This window comes from Ictidomys tridecemlineatus, chromosome 2 (assembly GCF_052094955.1).
Source record: "Ictidomys tridecemlineatus isolate mIctTri1 chromosome 2, mIctTri1.hap1, whole genome shotgun sequence".
Lineage (NCBI taxonomy): Eukaryota > Metazoa > Chordata > Mammalia > Rodentia > Sciuridae > Ictidomys > Ictidomys tridecemlineatus.
In genome coordinates, this window is record NC_135478.1 from 156,552,267 (window position 1) to 156,571,514 (window position 19,248).

General features: G+C 32.6%; 1 protein-coding gene across 1 annotated transcript in view; it reads right to left on the reverse strand.

Annotated features, from left to right (window-relative positions):
* Ahr (aryl hydrocarbon receptor) overlaps positions 1-19,248 on the reverse strand; it is a 44,641-nt gene that overhangs the window by 15,059 nt on the left and 10,334 nt on the right. Inside the window, exons 2-4 of the mRNA XM_005328781.5 lie at positions 18,169-18,356; positions 5,361-5,464; positions 1,463-1,552 (exon numbers count right to left, since the gene is read on the reverse strand). Coding sequence (XP_005328838.1) covers positions 1,463-1,552; positions 5,361-5,464; positions 18,169-18,356 — 382 coding nt within the window. The remainder of the gene's footprint in view (positions 1-1,462; positions 1,553-5,360; positions 5,465-18,168; positions 18,357-19,248) is intronic.

Genomic DNA, 19,248 nt, shown 5'->3' on the forward strand with positions numbered 1-19,248 from the left:
TCCATTAATGGGTCACAAGTAGCAACTTTAAAAATGGTGGCTTAAGGGGCTGGAGTTGTGGCTCAGTGGTAGAGTGCTTGCCTCGAATGTGTGAGGTCCTGGGTTAGATCCTCAGCCACCGCATATAAATAAATGATAAAGATCCATTGACAACTAAAAAATATTTTTCAAAAAATGGTGGCTTAATCTACCACATGTTTCTCAGGTACTGAAGTTTTCTTAAATCCAGGCAATGTGAATGCCTGAGAAGTTAAAATGGAACACAAGTTAAGAGTTTCTCAATTGATATAAATCATGATGTCAAATCACGGTTAATATGATTATGTAATTCATTAAGTTTTAAACAAACTTTTTTATGAACATTAATATATTTCTTTTAAAATCACAGAAAACTAAAATTTAGGTTTTGACAGTAGCCAGATTCTATTGCTTTAGTCATTTAAATTTAAATCTCTCTAGGAACTTAATCTACTAGCATTAAATTGTCTCTATGCCATCCATTAGGCAATTGCCAGAATTATCACCTAAATTACAAATTAAAGCACACACATTCCTTTAAATAAAAATCTTTAGTCCATTGTGTTGATAATATAGAAAAAACCACAGTCTGTATAAGAACATTACATAGACAATGTTATTCAGTCCAGCAGTCTGTGAGAATATTAGAAATGCAAACTGAATTAGAATATCTGGGAATGGAGCACAAAGATTTTATCAACTTCTTTAGGTGATTCTTGTGCACATGTTAAGGTCTAGATACATAAGAACAGCTAAGAACAGCAAGCATTTGAATATACTTACAATTTGTTCTCAAATCATACCAGATGTTCTTGTCCATTAAATATGCAAAATACTTTACAACTCCATTTATTCACCCTTCCTTTCAGTGCTGTTAAATGAGCCAAATGTCGACTTCCTCCAATGACTTCCAGATTACTGCTTACAGTGCTTCTAATTCAGCTGGGTTCCCTTATACAGCCATCTGATCACTACACATTTTTTAGTTTGGCTTCAATCCATTTCCTTTAGAGTATTTTCCATAATCCACATAAATCATAATTAAAGGTACAAACCATGACATTTTACATGTACCTTTTCACAGCACCTCACTAATTTCACAGTTGTCATATGTCCTCCGCGAACCATGTTATTTGATGGCAAATATTTTCTTTTTTGCTCCAATAAACTCTACTTGCCTTAAAGTTTGTTATATGAGATTACCGATTAGTGAAACAAGAAACACAATATCCACTAGTCATACAAAATTTCAAGATATCACAGTGCTATAAATTATTAGTATTAAAAATATTGGCTGTAAATATAGCATTTTATTTTTATACCATCTATATATTTTAATTGATATTTTATGTATACAAATGGTTAACTCTGTCCCTGAACTGCAAAATATAAGCAGAAAGTTCATTTTCTTAAAAAGTAGTTTAAATAACAAAAATATACTTACTTGCTGAAAGCCCAGGTAATCTTGTATAGTAGAAGAAGCATAAAAGACCAAAGCATCTGTAGTGACAACCAGCACAAATCCATTCAGAGCCTACAAGGGAAAAATGTTGTAAAATTAGTAATGGAAATTTAAATTGTTATAAATACTGTCAGAGAAAGGCTATTATTTTATCTCTGAAAAATCTCTTCAAATGATTAAAATTATATCTCACAAACATAGACATACCACATAACTTGGTAAAAGAAATTTATACTTCTGATTTGGCAGAGAAAAAAGAGCTCAATTTAAAGCTAAGCCCCAGAAACTTTAATTGGTTTCCTATTTTTCCTCATATTTTAGCTTTTCTGAAATTTAAATATGTTAAACCTATCTTTTTTTTAAACACAAAGTGTACAGAAATCATTCACTATTATCTATCACACTACTTTTTTTTAGAGGAAAACAGCAAGTAAAGATGCAGACTTTGGGATTTTTTTCAAGATGGGAGAATAGAGGAAGTTGCTTTCCTGGCTGTTCTGTGGGTTGAAACAAAGAAAGCAGATAGGCAACTACTTCTCAGCAACGTGGGTGAATGGAAAATTAAAAAAAAAAAAAAAAAGTGGGGATGTTACTGGAGTTTAAAACTGGGCATTCAAAGCGGATCAGGGACTTAGGAGATTGAATATAATAAAACAGGGAAGAAAGCACCAGCACCAGCACCAGATGCACAGCCACTGCTGCTGCTGGGCCAGAAGTACCAGCCAGAGCTGCCCTTCTCTGAGCAAAGTGGAGCCATAAGGGAATTAAAGCAACCCACATTTTTAGGAGGCCTGAGGCGTGTCTGGGTACAGAGAATTTAGAAATCAAGGATTCTGCCCAACTAAACTGAAAGGTGCGCTGCACGATATCCTTGTGCAGGAAAGAAGCCACCATCTCTCCAGGCACCCAGTGAAGGACAAAGGAAGGACCCATTTTGCAGCCAGGATGCAGGGGATGGTAGAAGAAGGAGCTGATTCCTGGCAAAACCGAGTTTGGCCTAAAATACAGGCCCAATAAACACACACTGAACACCAAAGAGTGTGTTTAAGTGACCAGGAGAAAATCAAACACGCAGAGAGGTTTACACAGGAGAAAATGGATCATGGAAACCATCCAGCTATACCCCTCCCCCTCCAACTTAGGTGCTTGCAGGACCAGCCTAGAGACACACCTCTGGTTGGGGATTTGGAAGGCTGCAAGTGGGAGAGAATGAGTTTGGAGACTGAACCTAAGACCAGGAAATGTGGGGGCTGCATGTGTCACAGGGGACTAGGAAATGGCTCCTCCACCAAATGAACAGAACCCAGTAGAAATCCCTGGGTTACAGACTTCCAGTGTGGACTAGCAATTACTGCACCCTGGAGGTGAGCTGATTTAAAATCTCCAGATCCATTGGCATTCATTAAAGAGCCTGGAGCCCACCTAAGCCTAAACCCTGCCTCTAGGAATTCCACCTACAGGATAATCTCTCCTACTCCAGTAATCTGGAGGGTGGAGCATCATGCTCCAGATGACCCCACCTAAAACTGCTGAGAAGCAGCTGAGAATCTCTTGAACTCCAACAGAAAGAATTCTTTAACTTTTCATCAAGAATTATTTTTCTTTTTTTCCCTTTTTTTCCCTCTGTTTAATTGTAACCTTAATGGTACACAGACATTTATACAGCCTCATATTTGTGTTCTCATTTCTAGCATTTTTGAAGCCAGTTATGTTTCACAGATCAGTTTTTTGAGGACTAGAATGTTTGATTAGTATATTTTAGGTGTTTTTTTGTATTCTTTTATTTTTGTTTTAAATTTTAAAAAATTATTACTTCTTATATATTTTTTTCTCTTACCTATTTCCCTTGGTTCTCTCTCTTTTCTTCTGCTAACACCCAATCTCTATTGTCCTCTCTTTCACTCTTCTTTTAATTTTTTACTTCCATCTTCTTTCCTCCCTTATAATCATCACATCCTATATCATTTCTGCTCTCTCCCTATGCACCATTCGAAATTGTAAACCCTTTTGCAACTTACTGTTTTTATTATAGGCAATAACTGATCAGATCATTTATGTTTATTGTATAATTAACATTGTAGACATCATAGAAAGAACTATTTGGTTTAATGTTGATTAGTTGTTGCTATTATTTGTCTCCCCCTTAACAGTGAAGGACTGGAAAACTTCAGGGACACTATAAGTCCACAGGGTAGAATTTCTGACACCTCAGATCCATACTGTAAAATGGGTAGACACACAAACAGAATGAAAAAGCAAAATAACATAATAAAAAAAGTTATTTTATTATTTCATTTTGTTCCATACAAAATAGTAGTAATTTAAGCTAATCTAGAAAGTAAAATATTTAAATTTTTCTTTATTTGTCTTTATTAAAAACAAAGGAAAAGATTTCTAATCCAAAATTTCAGGCCATTTGGTATACTGCACCTCTGGTACTCTCCTTCACATTTTAGTGATTACTAGCTCATAACTACAGGTTGAAAATAAGAAGCAGATGGCTTTATGATAACTATATATATGAAATATGCTATTTTCTCATGTCTTCAATGTTTTCATTCATTTTCTTCACAGAGAGAACAGACAAGCATGGCCCTAATCAAATCACAGTGTGTGATGCTTCCTACTGACCAGCAGTTGAAAAATGGTACCAAACACAATCTGTAATGGGTGGGCTTATTTTAATGATGGAAGCTTTCCTATTTTAGGTAACAAACACATAGATTTCTAGCTTTGCATTAACATTATTCTTATTTATTATGTTTCATTGGTATAAGATATATCATACAGTTTGAATCATAATTTAAACCAATTTAACAACTGTTGTATTAATTAGTCCATATTTTCACTTGAAATAAAGAACTTCATTATCACCTTACTATATAACCGTAAATGTGTTATATCACATTAAGTGGCAATTATTGGAAGGTTTCCCTGTGACCTGAATAAAGAGTATATATTTTAGCTAAAGTAAACACAAAGATTCTCAGCTGGGTGTTGAGAGAGGAATTATGGTGAATATTTTCAATTTACTTAACATAATGGAAGCAGAGTTAATTTTTGCTATCAGCAATTTGGGCACAATTACAGAATAGTAATAAAAACATTACCCATTATTAGGCTATACTGCAGCATTCAATGAATGAATTTATAGAATTACCAAAACTTTTGGCAGCTTTTTGTTACAATAGTAAATTCAGTTCTTCCATTCAGTTCACTATATGGAAGTATAAATTATCATGTAATGGTGACAATTAGACATGGCACATAGTTCCATTCTATCTTCAACGAAATAAATATCTGAGAATGCTAAATGAGAATCTAGCATGCTCTCAGTTCTAAGAAAAAGAAACTACATTTAAAAAAATCTATTTAAAATACTTTTACAGACAGATCTATCAGAAACTCTCCCAGATCTAAAGCATAGAAAGAAGGCTTGCAGTTGTTGAGAAAAATCTATGTAACATATTAAGAAGCCACATACATTTGCTAAAACTAAATGTAAATTATAAGATAATATATTTAAAAACATAAAATTTGTGTTAAGAATAATTTTTAAATTTTAAGTAAATATAGTTAACTATTTTAATTGAGCCACATTCCTGAAAAAAGTGCTTATAAATCCAATGTCTTAAGTGAAAATCTTTAAAATAAGCTAGAGTTCTTCCTATTTGTAGAAACCTAACAGAGGGTGATTAGAGGGTGACCTCTAATTAATCTACTTCACATGATTCCATTTGGTCACATTCACACTACTGTTGCAATTCAGATGAAAGTGGCAGAGAGCACCAGCCAAGTACTACATGAGCTAGGAATCAATAAAGATTAATTGGTTAATCTTGCATTTTCAATTGCTTTTATTTTAAGATATTGTATTTACCTGTAATAAGAATTCTCCTTCTTGCAAGTTCAGGCCTTCTCTGAATTTTCCTCTACTGCTATCCTGGCTTCCATTTCTGTCAGTGGGAGAGGATTTTAATGCAACTGTAGGAAAAAAAAATGACAAAGTAAGTAGATTTTAAAATAATCACTATTAAAAGGTGTAACAGAAAACTTCTGAACACCAAAGAGACAATTTGAAATACTGGTGTCTACAGACACAATCATGATGTAAATAAACCTTTTCACAATGCATGATTTCCAATTCTATGCTCATAACAAAACTGAAGGAGCTAATCAAATTGTCAACAAGTTGACAGACTATTTAAAAATAGTTTTTCATGAACTTATTCTATATGATTTTTACCATACAATTTAGAAGTTCCAAAGAACTGCATGATGCTGCCGTAAGTACTCTCTTCCTGCCCTTGGTCCATTCCTATTCACTTATATTTATGAGACTAAATTTCCTCAGACTGTAACCTAAAAAAATGATTTTAACATCTAAATATCAGGGAAGTAGTGGCAGTGAGGATAAAGAATCAACCATCTCTTATTAGGAGATGTATCTCTAAGTAAAGTTTTGAATCCACTAGTCTAGTTTTGGGGTAAAAACTATTAACATTGTTATTAGCTTCATGTTATATTCATAAATCAACTCATGGAACAATCACATATGAAGGGAAGACTGATGGCATAAGGAAGGCAGAATGTTATAATGCTCTCTTGCTGTGTGTGTGTGTGTGTGTGTGTGTGTGTGTGTGTGTAGGGAGCATTTGTTTGGGAAGCAACACAGCTGAACAGAGATAATAATTATAACAACCATTCTACCAAACATTTTCAAGTATGATCTCATTTAAAAGCACATGACTATTGGTATCTGATGAGCACATATCTTAGCTCTGCTATTTACTAAGTGTGTAAGCTCTTTGAGGATGTTTCCTAAAACAAGTGGTCATTTTTTAAAAAGTCCATCCTATAGGGTTTTGGGGAGGAGGAATAATAATATGTGAGGTTCTTGATATATAGTTGATCAACAGTTCAGTAAATTGTAGCTTTAATTATTAGTATTTCCTGGTGCTTAACAGTCATCTTATTATAAAGCATAATCTTTTAAGTACTTCAAATTTTTATCTTTCTATTTTTCTGACTCTTTTGTAAACTGTGACATTTAAATAAAAGAAACCATTAAACAAAACCACCTTGGCAGTTCTCTGAAGACTCCTTATTTCATTAGATTTTTATATGCCAAAAGAGTCTGGCTCAGTGAAAAGCTCAATTTACTAATAACAAGGTTTTCCTCTCAGTTTCAGCAAATCATCACACAAAGTATTTTCATGTTTGCAGTGTATTTTCTGATAAATCAATGCATGTGTCATATGAGAATCTTAGGCCAAGTTCTTGCCTTTGCTGAAGTTGAAAGACATCTCACTGAAAGAAGAGACCAGAGCTTGGCCTCTGAATGTAACAATTTTGAAAAGGCCAGAGAACAGATTTCCTTAGGCCAAAAAAATGGTTGAACTAAACTGATCTAACAATCAATCAAGACCAAAGGAAATACTTAAACTTTTCTCCCTGAAAGGTAGCAGAGAGAATGGCTTTTCTCCCCTTTCTGTTCTGTAAGTTACATCGTTATTGTTGTTTCTTGCTTTATAATGGCCAAATTTGCTTGAATGTACTAAAACTTTACAATGCCATTAACTAAACTCAGTTCCTTTCCAGATGCTCTAGTATGGGGCATGATTTAAAGTCACACCAAATAGGAAATATTGTTAAAGAGAAAATAACAAAACCCACCCAAACCTTCACATACAAAATCAGCCTTAAAATGGACAGATGATAATTGCCAAATTTAAATGGCTAGATCAATAGGAATATCTTAAAATAATTTTTTTAAAAAAACTTTTTTTTTTTTTAGCGAGAAAGAGAATTTTTTAATATTTATTTTCTAGTTATCGGCGGACACAACATCTTTGTTTGTATGTGGTGGTGAGGATCAAACCCAGGCCTACCGCTTGAGCCACATCCCCAGACTTTAAAATAATTTTTAACCAATGGAATTGATGTCAGTTCCAAGTAGAGTTACTGATAGAAGACAACAACAGATAAACATTGGGAGATGACTTCTTGACCACTGAGAATCTGAATAAGAAATTAAAGAGACTATTTACCTCAGAGTAACTTACAATTTGTTTTGAGGCTTGTACTAAGGTATTTGTTAATGGAATTAGATGTGAGATCCTTTAAGAAGGACATATAAACTAAGAAAATGAAGAACTAGAAAAGAATGCTAAAAATATTAAGTGCTAGAATGGGATTTAAGTAAAGTGTTATGAGAACTTATGGGTGAAAAAAATAATAGGATCAAATTTTCTCTAAATAATTCTTAAAATTCTAAATGTTGAAAGGGTAATATTTACTACAGTACTATTTAATTAATATAACAATATAATAATTCTTATAATTCTAAATACTGAAAGGGCAATACACACACACACACACACACACACAGCTTAAGTAGGAAAAATGACCACAAGAAATAGATGAACTCTAGATAGGGCAGAGGGGTGGGAGGGGAAAGGAGGGTGCAGGGGGGTTAGTAATGATGGTGGAATGTGATAGAAATCATTATCCAAAGTACATGTATGAAGACATGAATTGGTGTCAACAACTTCATATACAGAGATACGAAAAAATTGTGCTCTATATGTGTAACAAGAATTGTAATGCATTGCGCTGTCATGTATTTAAAAAATAAAATCAATAATAAAATAAATAAGAATTGTAAAAAAAAGAAAAAAGAAAAGTGACCACAAGTGTATATAAATGCATTTGGGAATCATCATTGACAGGTTATATCAAAAAACACACAAATAAGTATTTCTGCTGTTCCTGTTAGTCATCAGTAAAGGCTTTAAGTAAATATGTGTAAAGATGAGTTCAGGAAGGGTGCCCTCCCTTGACAGCTCCATCTAAAAAACACTACTGTGACATTTTAGCAAACTGCGCTGGCTGCTCCACCAGATTATGCAATTTTTACCCTTCCATAAACTTTCCCCTCATGTTCTTGAGCTACTACTCTACTACTCTCCCTTCTTAAATCATCAAAAGCTATATTAATTAATACTAGTCACTTTCATGTATGTATTGGTTGCCTTGATTGTAAAGCAACGGAAGAGTAAGATGGTGACAGCACTATTTCTGACCATCAGAGTGACTTTAAATTTATTACTTCATAGCAATAAATGACACCAAGCACATACTCTATGCCCAGTACTTATGTTTTATTTAATTATTGATGCCTTATGATGCTGGCATTGTTTTATTGGAATATGTTAGGAAATCGAGACTTAGGGAAATTTAAGATCTTTTCCAGATTCTTAAACAGAGTTTTAAGTGGTAAAGCCTGGACAAAATCCCAGGTAGCCTGACCCCTGTGTGTGTGGTGGTTTTTCAACTTCCTGCCAGAGAGAGATAATGAACTATATACTGAGTTTACATACTCTGAAACCATCATGGAAAACTTAAAATAAATTGCACATCAGTGGGGTCACGATTTAACTGAGTACTTTCTCATCTCATAGGACTGCTATGATGACTGACTATGAGATACAAATTTGAAAGTACTTCATTCAAAACTGCAAACCATTATATAAATCATATGCCTAATAGGATATATAACACAATTTAAAAAGTACACCACTGAAATTAAATGTATGACAGTTCACATAAATAGAATATATCATCAGAAATCAAGTCATTAGCTAATTCTACTACTTGGGAAGCATCTGTTGTACTGTCACAGACATTTATTAAAATGTCCCCCATTAGTGAGATATGTGCAACCTTCCCAAGCGAAAGGAATACAGATACAATGAAATGCCAAGAAATTTCAACTATTTTCTCATTGAGAGGTCTCCAAAGGAATCACAAAATACAAATAGGAATTAAATCTAATCGATGATGGAATTTAGAATATAAATATATTATAGCATTAACAAATACATCATGTTCCAAATGATTAAAGTCTTATTCCTACATGCATTTAGTCATTTCCATGTTTCTTAATATACTACTTTCCTTCCTTATACATCTAGGTTCAGATGTCCATCTCCCCGTAAGCCAAATACTTTCTCTTAAAAAAAAAATATGTTTTGAATTGTTCAAAAAAGAAAATTCATGAGGAAGAAATATTGGTTTGTGGTAGATATATTTGTATTTTGTTATTATAGTTTGCATTTAAACAGAAAGATTTCATGATAAATTTTGCCAAGGAAAAGCATATGCCGTTTAAGTCCCTATTCACTGCTACAAATTCAATTCATTTTACAATAATATTTGTCATTCCTATTATTACTTTGACAGGGAAAATTAAATTCCATTCCCACGTTGATAGAAGAATAAAAGAGAGCAAAGCAATGACTAATTATAAAATTCAACTTACCACATAAACTTTTATACAAGAGAAAAGGTTAAGTACTGTTGTCTTTTTAGCAAATCTAAAAAATAACCACTATTTTCATTCTGAAAAACTACCTATATAAACAGAGATATGAAAAATTGTGGTATATATGTGTATTAAGAATTGTAAGGCAAATAAATGTATAATGGCATAATTTGGCATGAACATACTTTATATACAGAGTTATGAAAACTTGTGCTATAAATGGGTAATAATGAGCGGAATGCATTCCACTATTGTCATGTATGTAAAAAAAAGGGCCTATTACAACTCTCAAGTGAAAACTGACTTTCAAAAATGTTACTTTAATATTCCTCCAGTTTCATATTCAATTATATACAATTCCTCTGTAACTTGTTATGCCTCTGCATTAATGGAACCAATAAGATTAGTTAATTTAGCTTTTCAGTATGGGAATGAGTTGTATTTAACTTTTCACATATAGAAAAGCAGAATTCAAACTGCACTTTAACTAACATAATATAACTAATCATTTAGAACAGTGATTCTTAAACTTTGCAAGGCATCAGAATTACCTGAAAAGCTTATTAAAATATGTTGCTGGGTCCCTGCCCCCTATAATTTCTGATTCAGTAAGTTTAGGATGGATCCCCACATTCGTATGGATAACAACTCCCAGGTGATGCAGATGACCAGGTGCCACTCTTTATGGGAACAATGACTTAGAACATAAGAACTTAGGAAATAATTTAGAAATATTCTGGATACAACATCTCCATATTTCCTAAATTAAAATTAACATTTAAAGAAAACACTTATTAATATTACTATTGGGAAATAATAACTCTAAAAACAATTTTACAAAGACAGAGACCAAAGTATATAACTTAAGACTGAAGCAGGGCAATAACACAATAGCACATTATGTGACAATAACAATTTTAATTATAAAATTTACTTCACAGATCTAGTATGTCTAGGACTAGTCCACTACAAACCTAAAACAGCAGGCAAGAATTATTATCATCCATGCTGAAAGGATGAAGAGTGTGGAACAGTGAGGTTAAAGATCTTACTGGAACCCACAAAATCAGTGAGCTGGACACTGGCATCTCCTATGCACCAGTGTTCTCACTAAAAGACACTCTTTCCCTCTGACCTCCTGAGGCAAGAGATGGGATGCTGCCTCAGAACACAGAAAGCAGGCACTTGTCACCAGACATGATCAAGAATCCAACTGACAACAGGATATTCTGTGAAACAGACAATAAAAGGTGGCCCCACATCACGTGGGAAAACTTCAGGACAGGAATAAAACACAATGAACAGGAAGAAGTCAGTATGGACAGTTTTAGGTTCATTAAGTCAACCAATCCAATTTGACTGCTTGCCTTTCATCCTCTCGATGAGGTCAACAGAATGATTTTATGACAACCAAGGACCAGAAAATACCCCCTCTTGTATTTACTCTTCAGCATGACTTTCATTTCATTTTGGTTACATTTTCAGGTACAATTTTTCTCTTTGGCCCTGTAACTTAAGAACTTGACACACCAAATGACAGCATCTTAAATGAACTCACCTTAGCACAGTTTCTTACTCCCAAATTTGCTTTCTCCACCTCTGCCCATGCTTAGAACATCTTAGCTTTGACATTTTCCCTCTTACTCTACATGATCTTCACTTAGAATAATCTACTTACTTTCAAGGTTAAAATATTAATAAAACTATTTTACAATAACTCCAAAATCTAAATCTCCAGCTCTGAACAAACAAATGAGTCTGAGCTACTAACTAAAATAAATTGATCAGAAAATCGAAGGCTGTAAGGCAGAATTTAAAAATAATGCATAAATACTATTAACAAAAAGTGACTAGTGTAATGTACCTGTTTGCTTTTGAACTTTAAAATGATTAACTTAATGTTATATGTGAATACAATTTCTAAAATATTAAACAGTTCACAATGCGTCACAAAAGGTCAAAAGGTTAAATGTCTGTATTTGAAAATTTAAGAAAAATAAAAACTGCTTAAAGTTGGCTGGCTTTTCCATGTCAATGGTGCTGCCTAAAAAAAATGAAAAATGTAAAGGCAAAAATTCATGACTAACTCAACCTCTTCATGGCCAATCAAGGACCTCAGAGACATATAACATGAATTAACAATCAAAGGGAACATATCAATAATTAAATTTAAAAGAAAAGAAAAAAATGTACAACACACAAATATAACCCATTTAAGTTCAGTCTGAATCTCAGACAGGGATTTGTCACTTTTAAGTATGCATAAAATTACACCAGCAAGCAAACAAACAAGACACAATCAGGAATGAAAGTGTCCTATATGAAATTATATCATGAAACACTATACTCATTCATAGAATATAATGAACTATATAATGTAAATTGGGATATTTGAAGAAAAAAGAGATTAAGTTCCTGATCCAAAGAGGTCATAATGTTAAATATAAAAGCCAATATTTGAATGTGCTCACTCAATAAGAATGTGTTACTATTCTTTTTATTCATTCATGTTTTGGATTATGTTAAAGTCCATAAATTAAAATCTTAAACAACTTCTAGATTTATAAACTTTAATTATGGAAGTTATCACGAATCTTAGAATTAGACTGCCATGTCTTAGAATGGGCATATATGGTCAAATCACTATCTCAGAACGATAATGCTATTGGTAAATGAAACTCAACAAACATTTAATAATTTCAAATATGTCAAACTGTTATACAAACAAACCTACTTTGGACATCCCTAGAATTAAGAAACCACGTTTGTTGTGACACTGACTTCTTCAAATTACTTAGCATACTACTGCAGATGACTATTGTATAACTTAAAAATTATAGCAAAGCATGTGAAATACAGAATTTCCATGAATGAAAAAGCAGATATATAAATCCATTAGACTTAATGAAACATCAATCCTTGAGAGCAATTTATTATTTAATTCATTTTTACTGATTATTCAAGCTTCTTGGTACACACATACACACACACAAACAGAGTTTTTCAAGAATACTGTTGTAGTTTAAAACAATACAGGACTGAAATTCACATAAATGCACAAGCTGAAGATGAATAAACACAACTGCTCTTTTGTCAAAACCTAATGAACTGGGAATAAACAAAGAATCTGAAAAAGAATGACAAAGAAAAGAGAATTTGTGGGCTTTAACTTAAAATAAATTTCACGAAGATCCATGATAGACAATGAAGTTAAAAAAAAAAAAAATGTTAGGCCAGGCACAGTGGTGCATGCCTGTAATCCCAGTGGCTTAGGAGGGTGAGACAGGAGAGGGCAAGTTCAAAGCCAGCCTTAGCAATGGAAAGGCACTAAGCATCTCAGTGAGATCCTGTCTCTAAATAAAATACAAATAGGGCTGGGGATGTGGCTCAGTGATTAAATGCCCCTGAGTTCAATCCCCAATACCAAAACGAAAAAAAAGGTTAGATAATTACATCTAATATCAAATCTAATAAATGTTAAATCATCACCTCTAATAAGTTAACTGTATCTTCCCTCCCTTTTGCATTTTAAGATTTCATTAATTTAAAATATTCTAGCATATTAATAACTACACTATAAAATGGTGATTTTTTTTAAAAGAGTGAGAGAGAGTAAGAAAGAGGGAGAGAGAGAGAGAACTTTAATATTTATTTTTCAGTATTTGGCGGACACAGCATCTTTGTCTGTATGTGGTGCTGAGGATCGAACCCGGGCCGCACGCATGCCAGGCGAGCGCACTACCACTTGAGCCACATCCCCAGCCCTAAAATGGTGATTATTTTAAGCATGCATAATAAATCAAGACTCAGATGTTCTTCTGCAATACATAGTTCTTAAGCAGAAAACTATTTCTTATGACAATTACAAACGTAGGACTTTAGAATTATACAATCAGATCCTCAAACTCAGTCTGTCAGACTTAAAGGTAACCTAGACAGGAAATCACCTTCTTGTTTGTAAGTTCCTTTTTACAAAGTAAATTTATACATATGAATTACAAGGATGTCATAAAAATAGCCCATGACTCAGGTATAATGGGGGATGTAAAAGATTTCATAATGATTACATTTTAATTTTTACTATGAATATTTTACTGAATTAATAAATGCTGCATGACAGGTAACCTCTACTATTGTAGAAATAAACATTTTTCTGCCTTTTTTAAAACCTCATTAGATATTTGTTTTTAAAAAGATAAGATAGGAATTTCCAAGTGTTTACTTTGTTTTCCAAAATTTAATTTGGGGGGTTGCTATTAAAAAAGCAGAACAATTAGAACATAATACCTACATGATAATGAGCATTTAAAAAGGTAATAAGAAAACCTAACTTTTAAAAAATTAATATATACCAAAATTCCTCTAAGAATAAAACATTGCCATACTCATTAGACAGGTCAATAAGCCCAATGTCTACTGGTCTACTGTTTGACAACTGTTAAGAGACACAATATAATAGGAAACAATTCTTTCCATTGACATCAACAATTTCAAAGGATAGGTTGAAACCACCAAAATCACAGTCTCTGTAAATAAACCTCTACTGATCATAGTCTTATTTAAACTTTTAAAATACTTTCTACCTCAGAGATAATGTGATAATTGAGCTTAACATACAAATAGTTATCAAACTACTTTGAACTTTGCCATAATGATAAATGACTAAGTCCAGTTCAAGTACTTAAAAGTTATATTTTAGAATTTTCAATTAATTAAAAGTACATAAACATTAATGTTATACTCAAATATTAAGTGTTGCTTTTTAGACAGTAACAGCAATACAGTCATGGCTTCAGAGATTAAGAAGATCCATCCAAGTTGGATTATTTAAACGTGCAATAAATAGATGTATTTTCTTGGAAAAATATCTATTGTTGTAGTAAAACTTGAGTTTCCTTTCTAACAAGATTGTATGATTACTCGTTTATATTGTTCTTTCCGCAGGAATTTACACACCCCCTGTTTGCATCCTGTTATTCATTTTGAATTTCCTTCACTTCAATATACTGTTTCCCTAACAGTGGGAGAGTGGATCCAACTGGGCACAAAATCCCATGCAATGTCAGCATGCGCAAGTCTCCTAGTTTGTATTTAGTATTTATTCAGTTTGTAAGGGTGACCTTCAAAATTTTATTCTCTTTGTGCTCTAAAATGTTGTGCTGTCTTCCCTGACCATTAGTGATCTGGAGAAGACTTTGGGATCTCTTGATTTTAATCAATATTTTTTCCCCTTGTTTTCCATCTCATTCTACATTCCTGGACTGAACAACCTAAGATACTAAATCAGATGTGTGCACATCATTAAAATCCAAAGAAATACATTTAGATTCTTCCTAAAATTTTGTATGTTTAAATTTTTCCTTCTACAAGGAAAGCAAATAATTATTTAAAACTAAAAAATAAGGGATAATCAAGGCCAAACTAAGACACTGTCAAAGACTCTGTAACATGCTCATCAAAATACTGATTCCTGAGTTTTACATAAAACCTATTGAATCAGCATATAAGACATCTACCCTAGGATGTGCACTTTAATAAGCTTTCCAGGTAATTTTTAATGCACAGTGAAGTTTGAAACTATTATTATTAAAGATCTAAAATTAAAAGATAATATAATGAATAAAGGAATTAAATGAATAGGTAATGAGATCCTACTGTCAAATGCACTGAACGAAAATTAAAAAAAAAACTCATTGAGAGCTGAGAAAATACTTTTTAACAAATGCTGTAACATTCTTTTGAAGATTAATTCTGGAATCTCCTCTGAGGCATTAAATAACAGGACACCTGGCTATTCGTGTGTGTGTGTGCGTGTGTGTCTTTACACACATACACATATAACATGCTTTAAATGTACATGTGTGTATATCTACATGTTCACATACACACATCTGCCTTGAGGGCAGTAATGATATTAGTATTTAAATGGCTTGCTGGTTACTCCAAGCAGCTTCAGTTCTGGTCCTCTGCTTCGAAATAGGAAAAAACTTGCTAGTTTTTTTTTTTTTTTCCTCTTTTCCATATATGTAGTCTGATTCCTTATTATAAAGGTAAAGAAAAATGATTCAAGTCAGTAAATATTTACCAGAGTCTAAGGACTAAAGCCTTCCATCCTAGTTGAAATACTTAAATTTGCAATACATATATTTTCTTAGCAAAATATCTACTGATAGTAAAAAACAAAACAAAACCAAAAACCTGAAGTCCCTTTCTAACAAGACTGTATGATTACTCATTACTCAAACATTAAAACTCTCTAGTGACAGATGATGTCTTATATGGCATGGAATTCCCCTCTACACAATGAAGCAGTAGGCTCAGCATATTAATAAATGCTAAAGATCAGGACAGAATTCCATGAAGCTGGGCCTGGCTGCAAGGTTAAAATCTATAACAGTGACTCCCAAAATTCAATATGCATCTGGCCCCACAAGCAATGTATGATTCCATGGGTATGTGTGTGTAAGGAGAATTAGCATTTCTAAAAAGTTCCCAGATGATGCTGATACTGCCTGTATGGGTACTACTCTTGTGAACCAGAGATCTAGGGGAAAAGTCCTCAGAGCTTTGCTATATAAGGGTTCCCAGAAAAAAAGAAACAACTGAGAAATGATCAGGAAAAACAATGTAAGGAATCCAGAGACCTGAGTTCTAGTTTCAGATGTATCACAAAAAGACTAGATAACTAAAACACACACTCATGGACACACTACCGAATGTTGCGTAAGTAACCTTCAAGATGAAGGGTTTGATAAGATGAAACTGAAAATTCTAAGACTTTTTATTCAAATCTGAGAAAACCATAGTGTCTACTATGAAACTTTTGAATACATAATCCTTCCTGAAATCACTACTTGTAAATTGGCATATATTAATAGCCCAGACCACAAGTATTATACTATACAGCTTTTGTCCAAAACAAAAAACAAGCAAGCAAACAAGCAAGCAAAAAGATGCTCAGATTAAACACATCAAATCACAGAAATACATACGAATCTAAAGGGAAACTGTTTTACAATATTCTAAACACAAATAACAAATTCAAGTATTTGTAAATGTGTTGTCTAGATACTGCCTAGTGACCTAGACCAGCACTCTCAAATCATCTGGGAGCCTATTAGAAATGCAGAATCTCTGGCCACAGAGAATAAGGATCTGCACCTGCACATGATCCCTGGGTGACTGTAAGTACACAGAAATTTGAGAAGCATAGGTACAGGCCACTTGGAAATTCCCATTAATTCATTTACTATAGTTTGTAAAATAACATTTTAAAAAGATAATTTCCTTGAAAAAAATCTATTTTAAATTTATAAACAGATAAAAGAAATTAAGGAATTATTTTATAGGAGAAAGTCCACTGGATTAGACACAAGAGAATGAAGGGAAGGGGTAAGGAGAGAATAGGAAGAATAGTAGAATTAATCAGATATAACTTTCCTAGCCCTGTATTTGAATACATGACCAAGGTTATGACCACATCATGTACAACCACAAGAATAGGATCCTAATTAGAATAAGTAATACTCCATGTATGTATAATATGCCAAAACACATTCCCTGTCACATATATCTAAAAAAGAGAAAATAAAATAAAAAATTTAAAAAATTTTAAAAATAGACAATTTAATATATATTCAAGACATAAAAAAATCACATTGAAAATAACTGTTTCACATTGAAACACTATTTTCAACAAAAACTTCCATATAAAACACTCTATGATGACAAAATACTGTATTATTAAAAAGACACAAATATCACGTAGGCCCTTATCTCCAAACCCTAACTTTCATGGTTGAGTAAATTGAGATACAGGGATGATACCTGTTTTGGTTAAAGTCAAATAGTTTGTCAGTGGCAAAATGGAGAATGAAATCCAATTCTATTAATTCCTATGCTGAAGAGCTCTTTCCAATGAAGAAAAAAAATTATATTTTCTTGCAGTAAACACATAAAGGAGTAGAAATACATATATAATTTTGAAAGGATAAATGAAATAACATACAAAAAATCCAACAATAATATATCTTTGCCTTCTAAAAAAGAGAGAGTAACTTTAAAAATTAAACTGGAAGATAGAGAACTTGAACATATAATCAGAGCATAACTTCTAGATACATGAATTTCAAAGACTGACAGCATACATCATTCAAGTGGCTGTACCTGTTTAATGAATGAAACTGGAAAACTGATTTTAGAAATAATAAAATTTGGGTTTGTCACCTAAGTTTTTCTACATAGTAGTAAACAAAACTTTCTTTCACAGATGGCTACTTTTTACAGTTATCAACATAGAAATATCCATATTTAATATAAGTATTTTATGTTGTTACAGAAAAATTAAATCCTGCTGTCATACCATCAAAGAAGCTCTTGGCTCGCAGGTAACTGACACTAAGCCTCAGAACTGAAAGTTTGTCCAGCTTATTAATAACATCTTGGGGAAAAGGCAGCAGGCTAGCCAAACGGTCCAATTCTGTATTAAGTCGGTCTCTATGTCGCTTGGAAGGATTTGACTTGATTCCTTCAGCCGGGATTGGCTTTACTCTGAAAAACAAACAAAATACCATAAAAATCCTTTAAAAAATATAAACCAAAAAATTCTATTGCATTATAACATCTCTCAAATATTTCTCTAATAAAACAAACTTTAAAAATCTACTTCAAGTTTACATAAATCTTGCCCAAATCTTCCTTTCATATCTTAATTAAGAAAAACAAGGGAAAGAGTAAGATTCTTCATAATATTTTATTAAAAAGCTTATGAACTCATCATAGGAAAAATGTTAAATATATTGTATGAATACACTTACTTACTAAACTTCATACATATGAAGTGTTGTAATTCCCAACTGACAACTCTACTAGGATATTTTTTCCCTCACCCAAACACAGCCATTGTTAGAGGAAAGAAAATAAATGTATAATAAATTATGTAAAAATTATACTTCCTTTGCTATCTTCCATAAGTATCTTAGCATCATTTATGTTATAGATGAATAGAAAAACCCTATTTAAAAAGTTTATCTTCACCATTCCCAGCTTCCTCTATTTATACATTTCATAATCATTCCAATACTAATGATTTCCCAAGCCCTCTTGGTATTTAGAGATGTTCCTGTAGCCATTGAATGTGGTTCTCAAATATTAAAACAGTAATAAATTCAACCACAGTTATTTATATTTGTTTAATTAAAATTAATAGAGGTTAACTGTGATTACTGGAAACTTTTGCTTTCATTACTAGGCAATAACTCCACTTAATAATAATTAAGCTTTCATGTTTGTAATCTGAATTAGAAAGTTCAATGAAACCTCACTTCAACTTAATCTAGAGATCATCTGACACCCAGAGTGAAATATAGAGAAGACAATAGAAAACCAAAGTGATTTTTAGACTCTATCTCTTTACACCTTTCCAAAGAATTCTTAAAGACAT